This window comes from Sciurus vulgaris (genome assembly GCF_902686455.1).
Source record: "Sciurus vulgaris genome assembly, chromosome: 3".
In the NCBI taxonomy this organism is placed as follows: domain Eukaryota; kingdom Metazoa; phylum Chordata; class Mammalia; order Rodentia; family Sciuridae; genus Sciurus; species Sciurus vulgaris.
In genome coordinates this window covers 92,798,739-92,817,580 of record NC_136463.1, presented here as the reverse complement: position 1 = coordinate 92,817,580, position 18,842 = coordinate 92,798,739, and the positions used below count along the sequence as shown (strand labels likewise).

The 18,842-nt window shown below is 35.0% G+C and overlaps 1 protein-coding gene across 3 annotated transcripts in view; it reads right to left on the bottom strand.

Annotated features, from left to right (window-relative positions):
* Positions 1 to 18,842, bottom strand: part of THSD7B (thrombospondin type 1 domain containing 7B) — an 842,386-nt gene that overhangs the window by 194,892 nt on the left and 628,652 nt on the right. For all 3 annotated transcript variants that reach the window (XM_079135600.1, XM_079135599.1, XM_079135601.1), the window contains one exon: positions 4,945 to 5,123. In XM_079135600.1, coding sequence (XP_078991726.1) covers positions 4,945 to 5,123 — 179 coding nt within the window. The remainder of the gene's footprint in view (positions 1 to 4,944; positions 5,124 to 18,842) is intronic.

Genomic DNA, 18,842 nt, shown 5'->3' with positions numbered 1-18,842 from the left:
ACATATTATGCATTTTATTATGCAAGGAGAGTCAAGGGCATCAGTCAACTGACCTGATAATCCAATAACCTACATAGACGACATTTATGCCTAGATAAGAGCTTTGGACAAGCTGCATATACTAACTATTTAGCATCACAAATATGTTTAGCGGAAAGCTACTCAAGGATGGCTGTCACTTAGGCACTTGTAGAGAAACAGCTATCAGGATGATGGGTTTTGGTTTAAAAGAGAGGCTTTTATGAGAGATTATAAATATTGATTTCACTAACAGATTCAGAACAGTTTATGAGTTTGTGTACATAATACCAACCTTTCCATTTATATCATTGTGTTAGATTTCAGTGGGGATCGAAACACTGATTTTTCAAGAAAATCTTATAAGACTCTCTTTGGGCAATAATAATTTGGAGGTTCTTATTTCTTTCTACTAGAAGAACTCATGCTTTTAAGAATTCAAATGACAAATCACAGCATAAGATATCAGCATCCTAAAGTTTTTGTTGATTTCTAGGAAGCTAGACACCAGTCATCCACAGAAAAGGCTATTTTTCAAATTAGGCATCCAATGAATATAAGATGACAACCCACAGAGAGTGCTTGAGAGGATGAAATGAGTTAACAAAAACAGAAAAACAAAACAAAACAAAACAAAAAACAAAACAAAACACTCTTGTCCTCAAAAAGACCTCCTTTTAAAGAGATTCAAATAATTCATAGAAGAAGTATATATAGACACACATAAAAAGTCCAATATTTTTATAAACATTATGTTAGGCTCAATTTGACACATAAAATATTTTTTCTTATGCTCAGGTACTAAAGTTATGTTTCTCTCTTATTGTTACAATTTGGTAACTTTTTTTTTAAAGCTCTAACCTATGTGTGATAGGCAATAGGATATTAATCTGATTTCAAAAATAGAAAAATAAATTTAAAATTAAAAAGCAATTGTAAATAGTGAAACAGACATTATTACCTTATGTACATATATGGCTGCATGACTGATATGATCCTACAATATGTACAATCAGAAAAATGAGGAATTACACTCCATTTATGTACAATCTATCACAATGTATGAATGCATTCTACTGTCATGTAAACTAATTACAACAAATTTCAAAAATTTTTAAAAAGCAATTGGAAATAACCTAAAGTCAACAATAAAATTGAACTTTACAAAAGAGCCTCAATCAGTATGCCTCTAACTCACCAGATTACTAGTATAGAGAAACCAACCCCAGACTCTTCTAAAGAACTGACATTCATAATAGAAGCTGGGGAGTATTTTCTAAATAATAAAAATCCCTGACAACCCAATTTATTGTCAGATGAATTAAGGAAATAGGAATTATTTCAGGGCTAGGGATGAGGCTCAGTGGTGGAGCATTTTCCTGGCATGCATGAGGCCCTGGGTTTGATCACCAGCAAAACACACACACACACACACACACACACACACACACACACACACACACACACACAAAGTACTTCAAACAAAATTCTATTACAGTACAAAAACATACATGCCATGCATAAAAGAGTTTACTGTATAGAAGGGCAGATACACAACAAAGTCCCCACAAATATGTTTCCACAGACAGGCTTATAGGAATAAGTGTGCTTGCATTAGAGAAACAATTGGTTCTAGGAAAATGCCTTTTAATTTTAGGATTTTTCATAATATTATTTTCCCTTGCCATTCACAGACTCATTATGAGTGAGAGAGACAGCTTATTACCTATTGTCCTTATATAATGTATGTATGGGAAAAAAGGGAATCCTTATACAGTGTTCATGGGAATATAAGGCACAACAGCTAATATGGAAAACAGTATGGGATGTTCTCAAAAACCTGAAAATAGAATTACTATATGTGCCAACAATCCAGATCTGGATTATTTACCCAAAAGATTTGAAATTAGTATATTGAGGGCCAACTGCACTACCATGTTCTTGACAGTACTCTACAACAGCCAAGTCAGGTAATCAACCTAAGTGTCCATCAACAGATAAATGAATAAAGAAAATGTACTACATACACACAGTGGGATACTATAGGACCTTGAACAAAAGATAGAAATTTAGTCATTTATGATGAGATTGATGGAACTACAGAATATTATGTAAAGTGAAATAAGCCAGGCACAGAAGGACAAACACCATGTTTTCTCATGAGTGGAATCTAATAACTTTGAACTCAGAGAGAATAGAATGATAGTTACCAGATGATTAGAGGTGAAGTAATGGGGAGAAGGTGGCCAGAGAGAATGAAGCATCAATTAGACAGCAAGAAATAGTTTTTTTTAAATGAAATCTATTGCATGAAATGGCAAATACAGTTCCTAAAATGTATTTATACATCTCAAAATTGCTAAGAGAGAAAGTTCTCACCACAAAAAATGATAAGCATTTGAGATGATGAGTATGTTGATTATATTGATTTGTTTCTGATCGTATTCATAAGTCATTTTGTACACTAGGAATATGTTCAGCTATAAGTTGTCAATTTACAATAAAATAAATATTAAAACTATATAAAGTATGGAGTGGTATGCCTTTACTATTCAACTTCAATTAGGCCATCTACATGTCAGATATCTGAAACTTTTTTTATATTAGAATAAATACCATATTAAATTCTATTTGAGATCATTAAAACCCAGGATTCATTTCTGAGCATCACAACAAAAATAAATGTCTTTGGAAGGCTACAGTTGCCTTCTTGAACTCAAAACTTAGAAATAGCCCCTGCAGACAGGCCTACTTTCACTTAATTTTAACTTATTGTATTTATCTAACTAATCTTGAACTTGGATTTCATTTCTAGCTTCTACTGCTTCTCAAGGGTGTAAGTATTATGTGTCAATTAAGTGCTTGGAACAAGTTTCCTTCAAGTCACTACAGGCATACAAGTACCATTAACTTCTTCATAGGCTCAATTTTTATAGACGTGTTTCTATTCAATTGCCTTCCAACACTAAGAATATAGTCATAATGTCTGTGTTCAAATGAAGTCTTTTATCCCTCTGATAATTTTCTCATTTATAAAATTAGAATATTAAAATGTGTTAAACACTAGCATTATAAAGGCTAAGGTTTCATTGATGGTCCTGAGGAAGATATGATAAGAATTGTCATAAGTTATTATGCATATAAATGCTTAGTAGTTCTTTTAAATGCCTGGAAAATCCCTACGAGTGGTGAAATCATCTTTATACAGAGTATTTCTGAAATCCATCTTCCTGACCATAAACCTGTATGCCTCCTTTCTCTGTGAAATTTAACTTCAGAGACGAACTCTGCTCTGGTTCACTCTTTCCTTCACCAAACTCCTGTACTTGTGAGGTTTCTGTGCAACCTCTATGCTTATTTCAAGAACCTCTGCTCTGTTGTCTTCAAAAGATTTACATCTTCTTTGAGGGAAGAAACTATGGTCATTATTTTACCCACATAACCTTAAAAAACAAGACTAGCATACTAACTATTCCCTGTACTAGAACTTAAATATTTCTCACTAGAATGACTTTTCATTTCAGTGAATTACGCACCTTATACAAAAACTTAGGGATAAAAATAGCTAGCAGTACTGGTCTTGAAATGACATGTGATATTTAAATACAAGTAGTACTACATATGCTATTCAAATTAACCAAGAATAGACATATTGCTGGGCATGGTGATGCAGGCCTGTAATCCTAGTGGCTTGGGAGGCTAAGGCAGGAGGATCACCAGTTCAAAGACAGCCTCAGCAACTTAGAGAGGCCCTAAGCAACTCAGCAAGACCCTGTCTCTAAATAAAATATAAAGAGAGTTGGGGATGTGACTCTGTAGTTAAGTGCCCCTGGGTTCAATACCTGGTATGTATAAATAAATAAATATATACATGCATCCATCCATGCATACATACATACATACACACACATGGAATTTTTCTTCCATTAGCAATCTGTAAAGCATCTGATCAAAATGAGGTTTAAAGGACAGAAATTAATGTAATAGAATTAGTGACAAAAGCCTATAGAGCTATTCTATTAAAAGTTTCTTAGTCACAAAGTATCTATAAACCCATATGAGATGAACTTCACCTCTCTCAGAATAAAGGAGTTTTAACTAACATTGCTTTGTGTTCCAACTACTCAAATCATTAAAATAATAAAACTGAAACATCAGTCATAAGCTAACAATCAAGATACAACTACAGGTGAAATTTAAGTTCTTACTGTAATTCTTAACTAAATCTTAGACTGTTGTTCCATGAGTAAAGCAAACTGAAATAGTCTGAGCAATTTTGATTGCCTAGGATAGCAACTTTATTAGTCATCTATATGGAAAGGCATCCATTAGGGGTTCATTTATAGAAATAGGTATGACCTTGGGGAAAACAGGTGGAGAAATAGTCAAAAAAAGATTTGGTGAGCAATCAAAGGATAAGATTGAGAAAGAAGAAAATTAAAATAGTTAGGTAAAGGAAAAGCAACATCATTTTTGGAATTGACAGATGAGGCCCCTGATTATAGTGCATTAAGTAATAGATATTCTTCCAACATTTTATATATACAAACAAATACATAAATACACCCCACATCATGTACACATATGTAGGGGGTGTAGAGAGATAGATATAGATATATAGATAGATATAGATTTAGATATACATGCATATGTAACTTTTAAATATCAAATGACATTTTGAGATCTTTAAAAAATTATATTTAATTCTGTAAGCCTTCTGCTGCTAAGGACACCAAGTCAACCTTGGCGTTATTGCCGAGTGGGCAAAGCTTCTATTATTGGTTCTATTATCTTAATTTCTGCCCTCTTTATCTTTTTCTTCCAAGTTCAGCAAGCTAACTGTAGTAAGAGGACAACTTCGATTTCAACAGGAAATAGTAAAGAGGAGCGTTTTTATCTTTCTAGTTGTTGCACCAAGCACTTTACCTGATTCTTGAGATCCAGTTTGGGACATGGTCGACCTCCATTGTAAGGTTTTTCCTTTAACCATTTGGATCGAATTCTCACTCCAATTCCACAAGATGAACTGCAAGAACCCCAGCTAGACCAATCACTTAACTTGCAATCAAATGGGCAGGGGACGACACACTCTTCTTGAATATAACCTGAAAGAATTAAGACGAGGGAGGAAAGTCTGGTTATAATGTTCTTCTTAAATTCACTTTCTATTTCCCACTAAAGCTCATATTTTTAACCACATTGCTACAGTGGCTTGTCTTGTACTCAGATAAACAGACCAAAGTTTTAAGAGAGAGAACAATGTGATTACATCTGCATTCAAATGTGTGTCATGCTGTTTACTTCACAGGCACTCTGAGATGGAAGAGACAGGAAAAAGTACAGTTAGTTCTCATTTCTGATAAGGAATGAATCAGTTTGTGGGGTCATTTTTCCTTATTGGGCCTTGAGGTCTTCATACTACAATTCCTAAAAGTCACCCTCTGGTACAGGAAGTTTAATAGAGTCAATCTTTCTTTTGTCTGTGACCACCAAGGCTTTCACTAATACAGATGTTGATTCTTACTTCTAGGCCATGTGACTTGAAAGTAGGACAAGAACAGAGGATAAACCACAAATGAAGAAAAGCAGGATATTGTTGAAAGAAGAAAGTAGAGAGAAAGCAAAAAGTTGCATAATGGGACATTGCACTAGAATCAAGACATATGGGATGCAGTATAGCTATGGAAGTTCTAGTTTTACTTGTTCTAGCTCCTGTATTCAGACTACCTCTTGCTATAATCTTTCTCTGTGTGATCTCATTGTTTTAACTCACCTGTACTGATCACTACCAAGTAAATGTCTCTAATCCTGATATCTCTACTGAATTGTACACCACCTACGAGGTCACTCTAATTGGATGCCCGATTTGCTCCATGTCTAAAATGGATATCATCAATTTCCTCCAAGAACATTATAATTCTCTTGTGTTCTTCATCTTCATTTACCATGACATCATCTGATTCTTATTTTTTGTGTGAAGACAGGAAATGTGAATGTGATAGGATGTGATTTCAGTAATTATAGTACATAGCAAAAATGAAGGGAACATACACAATAATTAATGTGCCAACTGAGATTTTATCTTGCTCCAGTTAGAACATCCATCATCAAGAACACAAATAACAACAAATGCTGGTGAAGACATGGGCAAAAATGAACTCTTTTGTACACTATTGGTACAAATGTACATTAGCATATAAATCACTATGGAGGTTTCTCAAAAGACTAGGAATGTAACCACCATATGATGCAGCTATACCACTACTTGGCATTTACCCAAAAGAACTAAAGTCAGCATACCACAGAGAAACATGCATAACCAAGCAGCATTAATTCAAAATAGCTAAGTTGTGAAAACAGCCTAGGCATTCGTCAACAGATGAATGAATAAAGAAAATGTGTACATAAACAATGGAATTTATACATTGCTGGTGGGATTGCAAATTAGTGCAGCCACTCTGGAAAGCAGTGTGGAGAGTCCTTAGAAAACTTGGAATGGAATCACCATTTGACCCAGCTATCCCACTCCTTGGCCTATACCCAAAGGACTTAAAATCAGCATACTACAGTGATACAGCCACATCAATGTTCATAGCTGCTCAATTCACAATAGCCAGATTGTGGAGGAACCAACCTAGATGCCCCTCAATTGATGAATGGATAAAGAAACTGTGATATATATATATATATATATATATATAATGTGATATATATATATATAATGGAATATTACTGAGTTATAAAGAATAATAAAATCATGGCATTTGCTGGCAAATGGATGAAATTGGAGAATATCATGCTAAGTGAGATAAGCCAATCTCAAAGAACCAAAGGACGAATGATCTCACTGATAAGCAGATGATGATACATTATGGGGGGTGGGCGGGAGGCAAGAATGAAGGAAGGAGGGATTGTATAGCAGGATAAGAGGGGTGGGAGGGGTATGGGGAAGGAAAAAATAACAGAATGAAGCAAACACAATTACCCTATGTAAATGTATGATTACACAAATGGTATGCCTCTACTTCATGTACAACTAAAGAAACAAGTTGTGCCCCATTTGTTTGCAATAAAAAAGTGGAATTTTATTTAGCCATAAAGAATGAAATTATGTAATTTATAGGAAAATGTATACAGAGGAAGAAAATCTTGTTAAGTGAGATAATTCAGACTCAGAAATTCAAGGTTGTATATTTTCTCTCATATGTGGAAACCAGAGATAAAAAAAAAAAGAAAAAAAAAAATGGATCTCATAAAAATATGAGGGAGACCAGCAGAGAATAAGCATGGGGACCAGGGTGAGAGAGGAGGAGGGAAGGGGAAGAGGAAGTACTGGGGACTTGAATTGATCAAACTATGCTATGTGTGTGTATGGGTATGCCACAATAAAACATATTATTCTGTATAATTATTTTGCACCAATAATTTTTAAGGGAAATACATTAATGTGCCAAATTGATTGATCAGTTTGAGTCAATCAAAAGGGAGAATATCCTAGGTGTGCTTGAGTTAATCAGGTGAAATCTCTTAAAAGAAGCACCAGGCCCTTTTTGTAGAGAGATTCTCTTTCTGACCTTAAGGATGCAAAGAGCCATGCTATGTAGGCCATGCCAATGGAATGGTGGCGTGGCAGGGAACTTTGAGCAGCCTACAGAGGCTGAGGGTAGCCCTTGGCTGTCAGTCAGCAAAAATAAACAAGCAAAACAGTCCTATGGGTGCGTGAAGATGAATTTTGCCAGAACCTGAGAGTCTGAAGGAGAGTATTCCCTCATCCAGACTTGGATGAGACCTCAACCTTGGGCCACACCTTGATAGTTCAGTAAGACCTCTAAGCTGAGGACCTAGAGAAACCATCCCTGGATTCCTAACACATGGAAACTGTAAGATAATAAAGGCTGCTTTGAGCCACAGTCAGGGGCCATTAAAATCTAAGAAATTATCGAAAATAAAAATATCATATTATCTTATTTCCATACACCCTGTTTCATAATTCTATACATACATTAACACATGCAATAAAATAAAATGCTAAAGCTCACAAATATACACTCTATAATTCTTTTGTCATTTCCTCCTTCAAGATTTCATCATTCCTAGTCCAGAAGAATGAAATGTTCTCTCCATGAGTCTCCTATTTTTCTAACTGTCTTCTTTTGATATCTGTCAATAATCTGAGGGAAAAAAGTACTTTTTTAAGTACATAAAGACTTATACTGCTCCTTTCTTTAAAGTCTTTGCTTGATTCTGTTGTCGTGAAAGAAAATGACAACCTATTTTGCAAAAACAAAATGAAACAAAAACCCAGCTTGCTTATGAAAGTTTCTAAGCAATGGTTTTCAACTTTGGCTATAAAATATAATTCCATTGTCTCAGATGTACTATAGACCAACTTAGCAAGAAATTTGGAACACAGAAATTGGCAATTTTTAAAGAACCCTAGGTAATTTCAATGTACTTTCAAGGCACCACCTCTAACTAGTTTTTACTTCTGGCTCTTCCCTCTCCTCTATCTCAAATTCTATGTACACAGACTACTTCATCTTCTCCAAAAATATTTATACCTCTGCTCATGCAAAAATAAGTCCTTTCCCTAACCAAGTCAATGTCCTTTGTCCATTACTTCAGCTTCTCTCTTGCCAATATTGTTGACCCCTGTTACAGTATCCTTCTGCCATGCTCAACTGGAAAAATCTCAGATGTCAGTTAGTCCATCAGGTCTTCTTTCTCTGTGCTTAAAGTAGAACAGAGAGAGAGAGAGATAAAGAAAATGCTAATACCACTCTGTGGTACTCTTTCTTCAACCAAATTCTCTCATTGCCTGACCATTTTTCTGAGTTTTCTCCTCACTCTTGTTTTGCATAACAGCTCTCCTAAACCTTCTTGAAATTTCTCCTCCTACCCTTGCCTCTTGGGCACCAGGAAAAACAAAAACAAAAAAAACAGAAAGAAATGAATGAGAACCCCTTCAATTTCAATTTCCTGTGAATATATCTACATATACTCCTAGTCTTTTTTGTTTTCCTTCCTTCATGTTAAAATGGAAAAAGCATCCATTTTCCTACATAAGGCACAGACTTCATTTTCATCTGTTATCTGTTTAGGTTTTTGGGCTTATTCAGAACCTTCTCTCCTTGGTAGTTCTCTTAAGTTCTCTCAAAACTAAAAGTCATCAGGAGAAGATCCTCAAGAATTGCAAAAGAATAATTGCTCCAACTAAGACTTTAAAAAGATTATTACTGTTTAAGAATTTTAATTCTATAGTCATCCCTATGGAACCTTGAGCAGCAATTCAGCATTAAGTACATACTAAAAGACACACAAATGACTGAAGAGAGGACACAAGCATTGTATGATTTTACAGAGAAACAGTCACATGATCTCATTAGCTATCAAATGAATATGGTTAGAAATTAGGTGGGATTCACCTTCATGGCAGGTATGCTTAAAGTGAGCAAATCTGAAATTCCAAGAGATTTCATATAAATGATTTTAAATATTTGAGTGTCTAAATAAATCCTCTCTTAAAGCTACTTGCACACTGAAGGATTTTCATTAGCAAACCTCTAGCAGTACTTTTTCCCCTTTCTCTATGATAAGAAGTAAACCCAGAGCATCTTCATGAAAGTCAAAGTTAGGAATTCAATGAGTGTAAAATAATTTTTAAATTCAAAAGGACTAGGCAACAGTGACATTTACTTTTCCAGAAAAATTCCCATGCTATAGTATACCCCAAAGGAAATTTCATAGTGAGAACTATTAATAATTACATATTCTTATGCCTACCTCATCATTGAAAGGCTTAGTTTTACTCTCACACTTAATACTCAGTTTTTGGCAACAGAACATGATGAAATATAACCATTACAAGGTTAACCTCTTTTTATGAGAATTCCAATTTCTAACTATAGAAACCTCACTGATGTATTATAAAACTCATTTCCATAAGATATACCACAGAATAGCTGTTTCCATCTAGATAATATTTCACTGGAAACAGTCTCATAAGTCTAATGTCAATTGCTATGAGAGTAGCAGTGTTTCTACCAACAAGTATTTAATACTACAGGTTATATGCAGAACACATGGCTTGGACCATCATGTTACTTGGTCTAAGGATGCTTTAGTGTTTTATTTTTTGTATCTGCATAAATGTATGTAGTCATTACAGAAAAATCAGTAGAACCTGCACCCAATTTGTAAAATACATACATTACATAAAAGAATCTCAAAAACTTATTATGGATAAAGATGGACTGAAAAAGATCCATTAATAGTATTCCTATCTATGTTAAAATCTAAAATGTTGATTTAATAACATACCAAATGGAGGTAAAGTCCAGGAACCTAGAGTCGAACAAATTTTCAAACTATATTACTAATCCCCAGACGCTGACCCTTTTAGGTGAGCACAATGGACATCAGTTAAACTGTGTCCTGAATAAGGTGGTCTCTTTAATACAACCACTTTCTATGTTAGTGCTATCATTAGGATATGAGGTATTCCCCAAAAGCTCCTGTGTTCATACAAGAATGTTCAGGGGTAAATCGATCAGATTGTGAAAGCTGTAACCTAATCAGTCCATCCTAATAGGAATGGAATAACTGGGAAGTAACTGTAGGCAGGTGGGGTGTGGTTGGAAGAGGTGGGTATGCCCTGGAATCGTTCATTTTCCCTGTGGCCACTTCTCCCCACTCTCTCTTTAAAACCTCCCTCTCTTTCTCCATCTTCTGCTACCCCTCACTCCCCTGCTTCCTGGCTGCCATGCGCCAAGCAGCTTTTCTCTCCTCTGCCCTTCATCCATGATGTTCTGCTTTGTGTTGGGTCCAAAGAAATGAACTCAGCCATCATGGACTGAAAGCTTTGAAACATGAACCTCAAATAAACTTTTCCTTCTGTAAGTTTTTATTGTCAGGTACTTTGATCATAGCAATGCAAAGCTGACTAGCAACAGTTTATATGTATTTCTTTCTTCCTTCCTCTTACATTCAAATACACATATTTATCCCAATAAGATTATGTTCCAAAGGATATGAAAGAAAATATTAATGATACTACACCTGAGAAAATAATCTACGTCAATTCCATTATATTTTTCTATTATGCAAAGTGACAGCAAACGTCTTATTGGACAGTCCCTGTTATATTTACTAACCTTGTGCTCAATAATTGAAACACAGCACTAGAAAATCCATACATTATATAACAAAATCTTGAAAACTTTCGAGAGTGAACTTTATTTTATATGCTTAACAAACTAACATCTGGGAGATTCATGTTAAAATGGTGTCATGTTTCATTTCTCACTAAAGATTTGTTGTTTTAATTTGTATATTTCAGTGCCATTAGAATTTATTATTCTATTCATTTAGTAAAAATGTACCATACTACAAAGTGTCCTATTAGCTTTAGAAGTATGTTTGTTTCAGACAGATGAGGGAAAAAAATGGAAGAAATGTTTTAACTTTGGTCCAAGAAAGACAATTTGAGAAGTTAGATCAATACTTTGCCACAGTTTTCTTTGTGTTTTTGGTACTGGGGATCGAACCCAGGGGCACTTAACCACTGAGTCACATCCCCAGACTTTTTTGTATTTTTTCATTTAGAAACAGGGTCTCTCTTGAGTTGCTTAGGGCTTCACTAACTTGCCTTGGCTGGCTTTGAACTTGCAGTCCTCCTGCCTCAGCTGCCCAAGCCACTGGAATTATAGGTGTGTGCCACTGTACCCACCTACTACCATAGTTTTCAAGGAAGGAACTGACAGTGCTAAATATTTATTTATAATCTCAATCCATTAGAAGGTGAAAGTATAGGTCAAATGCAACAGGGTGGCTTTGGAGAATTTCTCCTTGACTGTGGAGTATTGCTTATGAACAGCAGTTCCATGCTCTCAAAGAGGGTTCCAACCTTGTTAAGGTCTCCATGAGGCCTAAATTATTATTATGTCTTATTTTTCAATTTTTGAATTGTGAAAAGAAAGTCTTTGGAAATACTCTTATTAAGTAGAAAATATTTTTATTGCATTATATGAAAATTGAAAAGATGATTGTATTAAAAAATACCAACATCTCTCATTTGGACCAGGAATCTAATAAGATATTTGAAATATAGAAGTTACACAGAGTTCAAACACTTTATTGACAAATAAAAAGTTTTACTAGACTCTTTAAAACTCAAATTGTGTTACATTCACAGCACAGTTACTCATTGTCACTACCTCTGCTGAAGAAATCATGTAGATGTTAACCAGTACCCTCAATTAAAAATATAACTCAAGTCAGGTGCACCTGTAATCCCACCTACTTACGAAGCTGAGAAAAGATGACTGAAAGTTTGAGGCTAGCTTGAGCAACTTAGTGAGAGCTTGTCTCAAAACAAAAATAAAGGACTGTGGTTGTAGCTCATTGTATAGTACTTGCCTAGCATAATTGAGGCCCTGGACTCCTCCAGTACTGAAAAAAAAAAAAAAAAAAAGTGTGTGTGCGTGTGTGTGTGTGTGTGTGTGCACGTGTGCACGTGTGCATGTGTATGATTAAATTTACTATTACATTATTTTAGATGTAGATTTAGATGAAGATAAGTTATTCAAAGTCACATAGGCCAAAAGCTTCATTTTACAGACTTCACACAAGTAGAAAGGGAACTTGAATCCAGACTCCACAGAGACATTCAGCTATCAAGTAGAAAAAAAATTCTATGGTCTTAGAATATTCTCTTTAGTGTTAGAGTGACAAGGTACAGAATCAACCTGCATTTGAAGAAATTCATATTTTTGAAGAGATCAGTTTTATAAATAAGAAAAAAATTATAATCATTTTATGACATTTGATTATATGTATATATAATCAAATTATGACACAATATATTCAAAATCCTATGATAATTTGAGGTAAAATGAATGGATTCCACCTTCAATCTTCTAAAAACTTCTTGTAAAAAGTATTTGTTATTATAGTAGATATAGGTTTTTGACTAATTGCTCAAACTAGTTCACTTGCTGTAACTAAATGTCTCAGTGCCAATTTAATATAACGATATAAAGAACTGATCTTTTAAATCAAATTATCCAGGCAATTTAATCAGGAGTTCCAGTTGCTCATGTAGACAGACTTTCAACATGAATTCCTTTGTGCCAGTTTCCTCCAGGCATAGAAAAGAGATGATTTTTCCTTTGCTTTTTTTTTTTTTTCCTGAGAAGATATTGAGGATATTAGGCTAAAATTGACCAGAACAATTCACTTAGGACTACACAAACACAGTTTCTATCATTACTGCAAATAAGTGCTGTTAAAATTAAAGTGACTTAATGGTTAACCACATAAGTAACTTGGCATTTGTAGCACTACAAAAACATTCATATTGTTGACAAGTCGATACTAAGAAATTTCTAGAACTGTGGCTTCAAGGGCCTATATGAAGTCTTGTCATTACATCTTCTTGCCTTGAGAGAATTGCACCTTAATTGCATTATAGGCTCTGTATTTTGTATTTTCTTTAAAACTTTAAAAGCCATCTCAGAATGCATCTTAGAATCATCAGAATGTTATATCAACAGTTTAAAAAGTCTGAGTAACAGCACTATCAACTGAGAATATAACTGCACAAGTTAAGCCTACGTGTGTGTGTGTGTGTGTGTGTGTGTGTGTGTGTGTGTGTATCTCAGGAACTTCTATAAATTGTTATTTTTTAAAAACCTCATAATATGGATGATAAATCAAGGTCTGACCTTATGTAATCTGGGATAAAATATTAAACTGCAATAGTTGTGTTTCTTTGCATTAAAATAAAAATGTAACAAAATGTCTCCTTTGTAACTTCCTATAATACATAAGGTCAAAATATAATAAGTAGAACATTATGGAAAAATTAACTTACAATATAAATTACATACTAATATTTTACTACTAGTCAAAGTTATACAGCAAAGTAGAAATGTTCTTTTTCTTTATCATGTTTTGGGGGCTAGTGATTGATAGAGAATATAATTCTGTTAAGAAGCTCTAGCAGAGAAATTATAGGGTAATATTTTTCAAATTTGGATGTCATTTCTCATTCCAGATCATTTCCATGTAAATTAAAGGCTAGGATAACATTGACAAAATGAGAGATTTTGTATTGGGTCAGTAAATCAGCTGGTGTTTTGAGTCCATCTCTGTCTTTCCAAATCTGCTGCCAGCAGCCAAGGCCAGGCACTCATTACTCTCAGTTGGACCATTATAATGGTCCCTTAACTGGACTCCAGATCTCAAATTTCATTCTTATAATCCATTTCATGTCTGATAGACTGCCATGTATATTTTCCTAAAGCAAAACTCTAAATATATCACTTAAAATAAATAACATTCAGAGCACGGCAGAATTTTGATGGCAACCTAGGCAGGGGAGATACCACATATTAAATGAAGTTGATGGAAGTTAACCCTCAGTAGAAAAGACTTCTGTACAAGAACTTGAATTTGAAGACAAGTAGAAAATATGGCTGGGTTAGTGTGGAACCAGAATTGACGGTCATCATGATGGGCTTAGAAAACTGATTAAGAATGCTGATGTTAATTTTGGTGTGCCATTGGATGGAGGACAAGGCAGGATGAGCTCAGAGCACTTGGTTAAGAGATGGAGAATTCAGAAGTGAACTGACAAAAGCCTCGACTTACAAAATCCTATGGATTCCATGGGATTCGTAAATACAAAAGCTTAGAAGAAGAGTCTTCTGTTCTTTTTGCTTCATTTCTTTGGTCCCTAAGGAAGCTCTGACCTGCATGCAGCCATTATATTATGCTAGGGCCATGTATTTATTTTCAACCTGCTTATTTTTGACTTTTAATTTTTATATTACAGTTCCAGAGTTAAAAATTGAGTGATTTTTGCATGAAAATAAAGATTTACAACTTCTCTTGAAAATGTGGATAATCTGGGAATACCTGAGTTCTCTTTCCAGCATGGTTACCTCCATTGGAACTGAATAACAGGGTTTCTCCAAATGAAATGTACCTTTACAGTCCTCTGAAGTTCCTAACCTAGGATTTCTAACTCCACTAAAACAAAGTAAAAGCTTATTCATATAGCCAATATAAAAGCACACAACTGTGAGGCTAGGAAAAATGGAAGATTAAGAGACATACTTGTTTCATTCACCATGTTTGTTACTTGAAGGAATCTTAGCTCCAGGAGAAGCCAGACTCTACACTACCAGCTGCTGTTGGAGCTGGGTGTGTGGGCTTGGAAGGTTATATAATGGAGGATTTTTTTTTTTAACAAAGATAAAATAAGGAATGCAAATGTAGGTGCAATGATTTGGAACAGGTTCATGCAAGTACAAGTTTCTGAATCTGGAGCTTCCCGAGGTAAAAAGACTTCTGCTGCCATCGGTATCCTGCATACTAGCACACCTGCATTTACACACATGGCAACAAGAAACATGAAGAATACCGAGAACAGCATGAACATCTAGAACGTGGTGGGTGGAGGGCTTTTTCATTCAGTGCCAAGCTCCTCCAAATAAGTCTGCACAGAACGAATTTCACAGTGTGATAAGGTGTGGACACAACTTCAGAGATGAGACTTCCCTTTCTTTTTTTTTTTTTTTTTGCTAGACTGCTAGATCATTCCAACAAGAATTTGTATTCATGAACAAGGAAATACCTGATTACAAATTTTCAATTATGGATTACATGCCAAAGAAAATTTACCTCCAAAAGTTTGCTTTTGCCAAAGAACTGCATCTTTCACTGAGATAATGCAGAAATCAATGTACTGGAATGAATTCACAGTACATTAAGTCCTTGCAAGTTACTGTAAAATCCTTTGAACCCTAGCCAAGGTGTAAAATTAAATATGACTACCAGTCTTGATTTGTATAGCACACTGGTACTGGTGAATTTGTTTTACTTACCAATAAATTTGTTTCCTAATGGATTGTGCATTATCTAATCTAGAAATTTATATTTAGGCTTTTCTTGTCTTCAATTGGCAAGCAGATATCCTATGCTTTTATTTAATGATTTTTAATAATATAACTCCTAAAGGAATACAAAAAAAGTTGAGAAATTTGCATTTATTTATTTAATTTTATTCTCTAGGAAAATTTAAATAGTCAGCAATTTTCTAGCTACACTAATAGAAGTGTCAGAGGACTGTGGAAAATCCCAATTCATACAAAAAGAGGGTCTTTTAAACCAAGAAAAGTATTATGAGCAACAGTAGTATTTCTCTGAATTAAAAACAAAAAACAACAGAGAAAAAAAGAGAGCCTATTAGTTTCCTAGGGCTGTCATAACAAGTTAACAGAAACTTGGTAGCATACGACAAGAGAAATGTACTCTCTAGTTCTGCCATAAAGCCTTTGGAATTTATTCTGATGCATTCCCGAAATCTGATATGAAGGTGTTGGCAGGGCTATGCTCCTTCTGAAGTTTATAAGAGAAAATCTTCCCTTGCCTTCTCTGCTTTCTGGTGCTCTCTGGTGTTCCTTGTTTTGTGGCAGCATACCTCCAGTCTCTGCCTGTTTTTCTTCCCTTTGTGTCTCTGTGTCTCAAATCTCTCTCTCTCCCCTGTAAGGACACCAGTCACTAGATTTAGAGGCCACTCTAAACCTGGAATAAACTCATCTCAGTTTCCTTAATTATATCAACAAAGACCTTATTTGTAAATAAGTCACATGCAGTGATACTGGGGTTTATAACTTAAACATATCTTTGGGGTGCGTAATGTAGCATGTTAAGAGAGGAGTGAAGACAACGCGAACACATGGATGACCTAGGCCCACATCCCACTTCAACACGGGCTGATTAAATTCTCTAACCTTCAATTTTATCATCTATAATAGCCATTGGCAAACTATGGCCTGCAGGTGAAATCCAGCCTCTGCCTGTTTTTTAAATGTGATTTTATTAGAGCATAGCCACCAATGTTTATTTAACATTGCCTATGTCTGCTTGCACACTAAAATAGCAGAGGTAACTGGTTATGACAGAGACCCTGTGGCTGACAAAATTGAATATACTTCCTTACTCAACCTTTACAGACAATATTTGCACTCTCTCATCTATAAAAAGGGGATGAATACCCACTGCATCAGATTATGATGAGGATCAAATGAGAGCACTAAACAATGCTGACCTCACAGTACACACTCCATAAGGAATAACTTTCTATTTCTAATAGAGAGGCCCAGTGCTATGATGGATAATAAATGGGCCTTAGAAAGGCTTAAATCTGAAATCAACCAGAATATGTATTAGTAGTGGCATTATTTGATGCCTGATAGTGAATCTCTCCAGGCTTCAATTTTCTCATCTGTAAAATGGAGATAATCATTACACCTACTTCAAGGATTGCTCTCTAGATCAGAGAGTCTGGAAAAAGAGATTAGGTATTGCTGCCACTACTATTATTCTCCAATAAAATGAGCATAACATCATCTTCAATATATGAGGGAGGAAGGACGACAGTTCCACCTCAAGAAATATCAGATAGAAAAAAAGACCCAACATCTTAAGTCTTTCAAGAAAAATATTTACTTCCTAAGGTCAAAACCTCTGTGGCATGCAGGGAATGGTAGAGTGTTCCTATGAATTCTCATCTATTTGTTGAGCCAACAAATAGAGCATGTCATAGTTAACATTTGATATATGGTAATCAATAGTTCCATGCTAATTAAAACAAGATTATTTAAAACATTGAACAGAGCCTGAAGGCCACTGTGGATGGAGATGAGGTCACAAGACCTTAAAGACAAACACAGAACTCATTATCAAACCCCAACCCTTCCAAATCATGTTCCTCTTCTCATGTTCCCTATCTTGCTTCTACATAGAAATCCAATCTCTTTGCAATGACTCACAGAAATTTCATAATTCTTTGCATCCATTTCTCTCCATTGCTTTAAGGGTACCTGTACTTCTATAACTTCAAGCTGATCAACATGTGGTAATAATTTCATACAGTGGAGATAAAACTCAGAAAGTGTCAAAGACAGTTTTCTTGGTTTGCCTCCTGCTCTTTGCAAACATGTTTTATGTGTATCTATTTTCAGTTCTCATTCCCTTAAAAATGAACACTGATCAGTGAAGGCACAGGCAAGATCACCTCCTTGTGCCAACTATTTAAGCAGAATATGCCTGCAACAATAAGGAAAGGGCAACGTGGGTAGTAAGCATTTTCATTTAACCAGCTTTAAAAAAAAAAAAAAAAACATCAGGTCAGAATTTAGTAAGGATAGTTTTGGTTCAGGAAACTGAATCTCTAACTCTGAAGTTAGAATATACTTCGTACTATTCATTCTAGTATTTTCAAATGATGATTTCAAGAAAATGGAATAAAGCTGAGATAAAATTTTTAATTTTTATAATTCAACAAAACTGAGATAGTATCAACTACAATATGTTAGGGTGTGAATTTTTGTTTTGCCACTGTTGAAAATATCCCATGAAACCCATTCATTTATATACAAAATTCAGGGACACAATATCTAGGCAGAGGTAAAAATTTGGTCTTGGTTTTAATTCACATGACACTCAAAATCTGAGGACTGGTCATAGCATAAATCTAGATGTAGGAAAAGGAAAAATAGAAAGCAAAAAGAGGAAAGAGTTGGAAAAAGAAAATATGTTCTTCATTTGTTTTAGTCAGCCTTTTCATTGCTGTGACCAAAAGACCTGACAAGAACAACAGAGAGGAAGAAAAGTTTGAGGCTCACAGTTTTGACCATCTCAGTCCATAGACGGCTGACTCCATTGCTCTGGGCCCAAGGAGAGACAGGACATCACAGTAGAAGGGTGTGATGAAGGAAGGCAGCTCAGGACATGGCAATCAGGAAGCAGAGAGA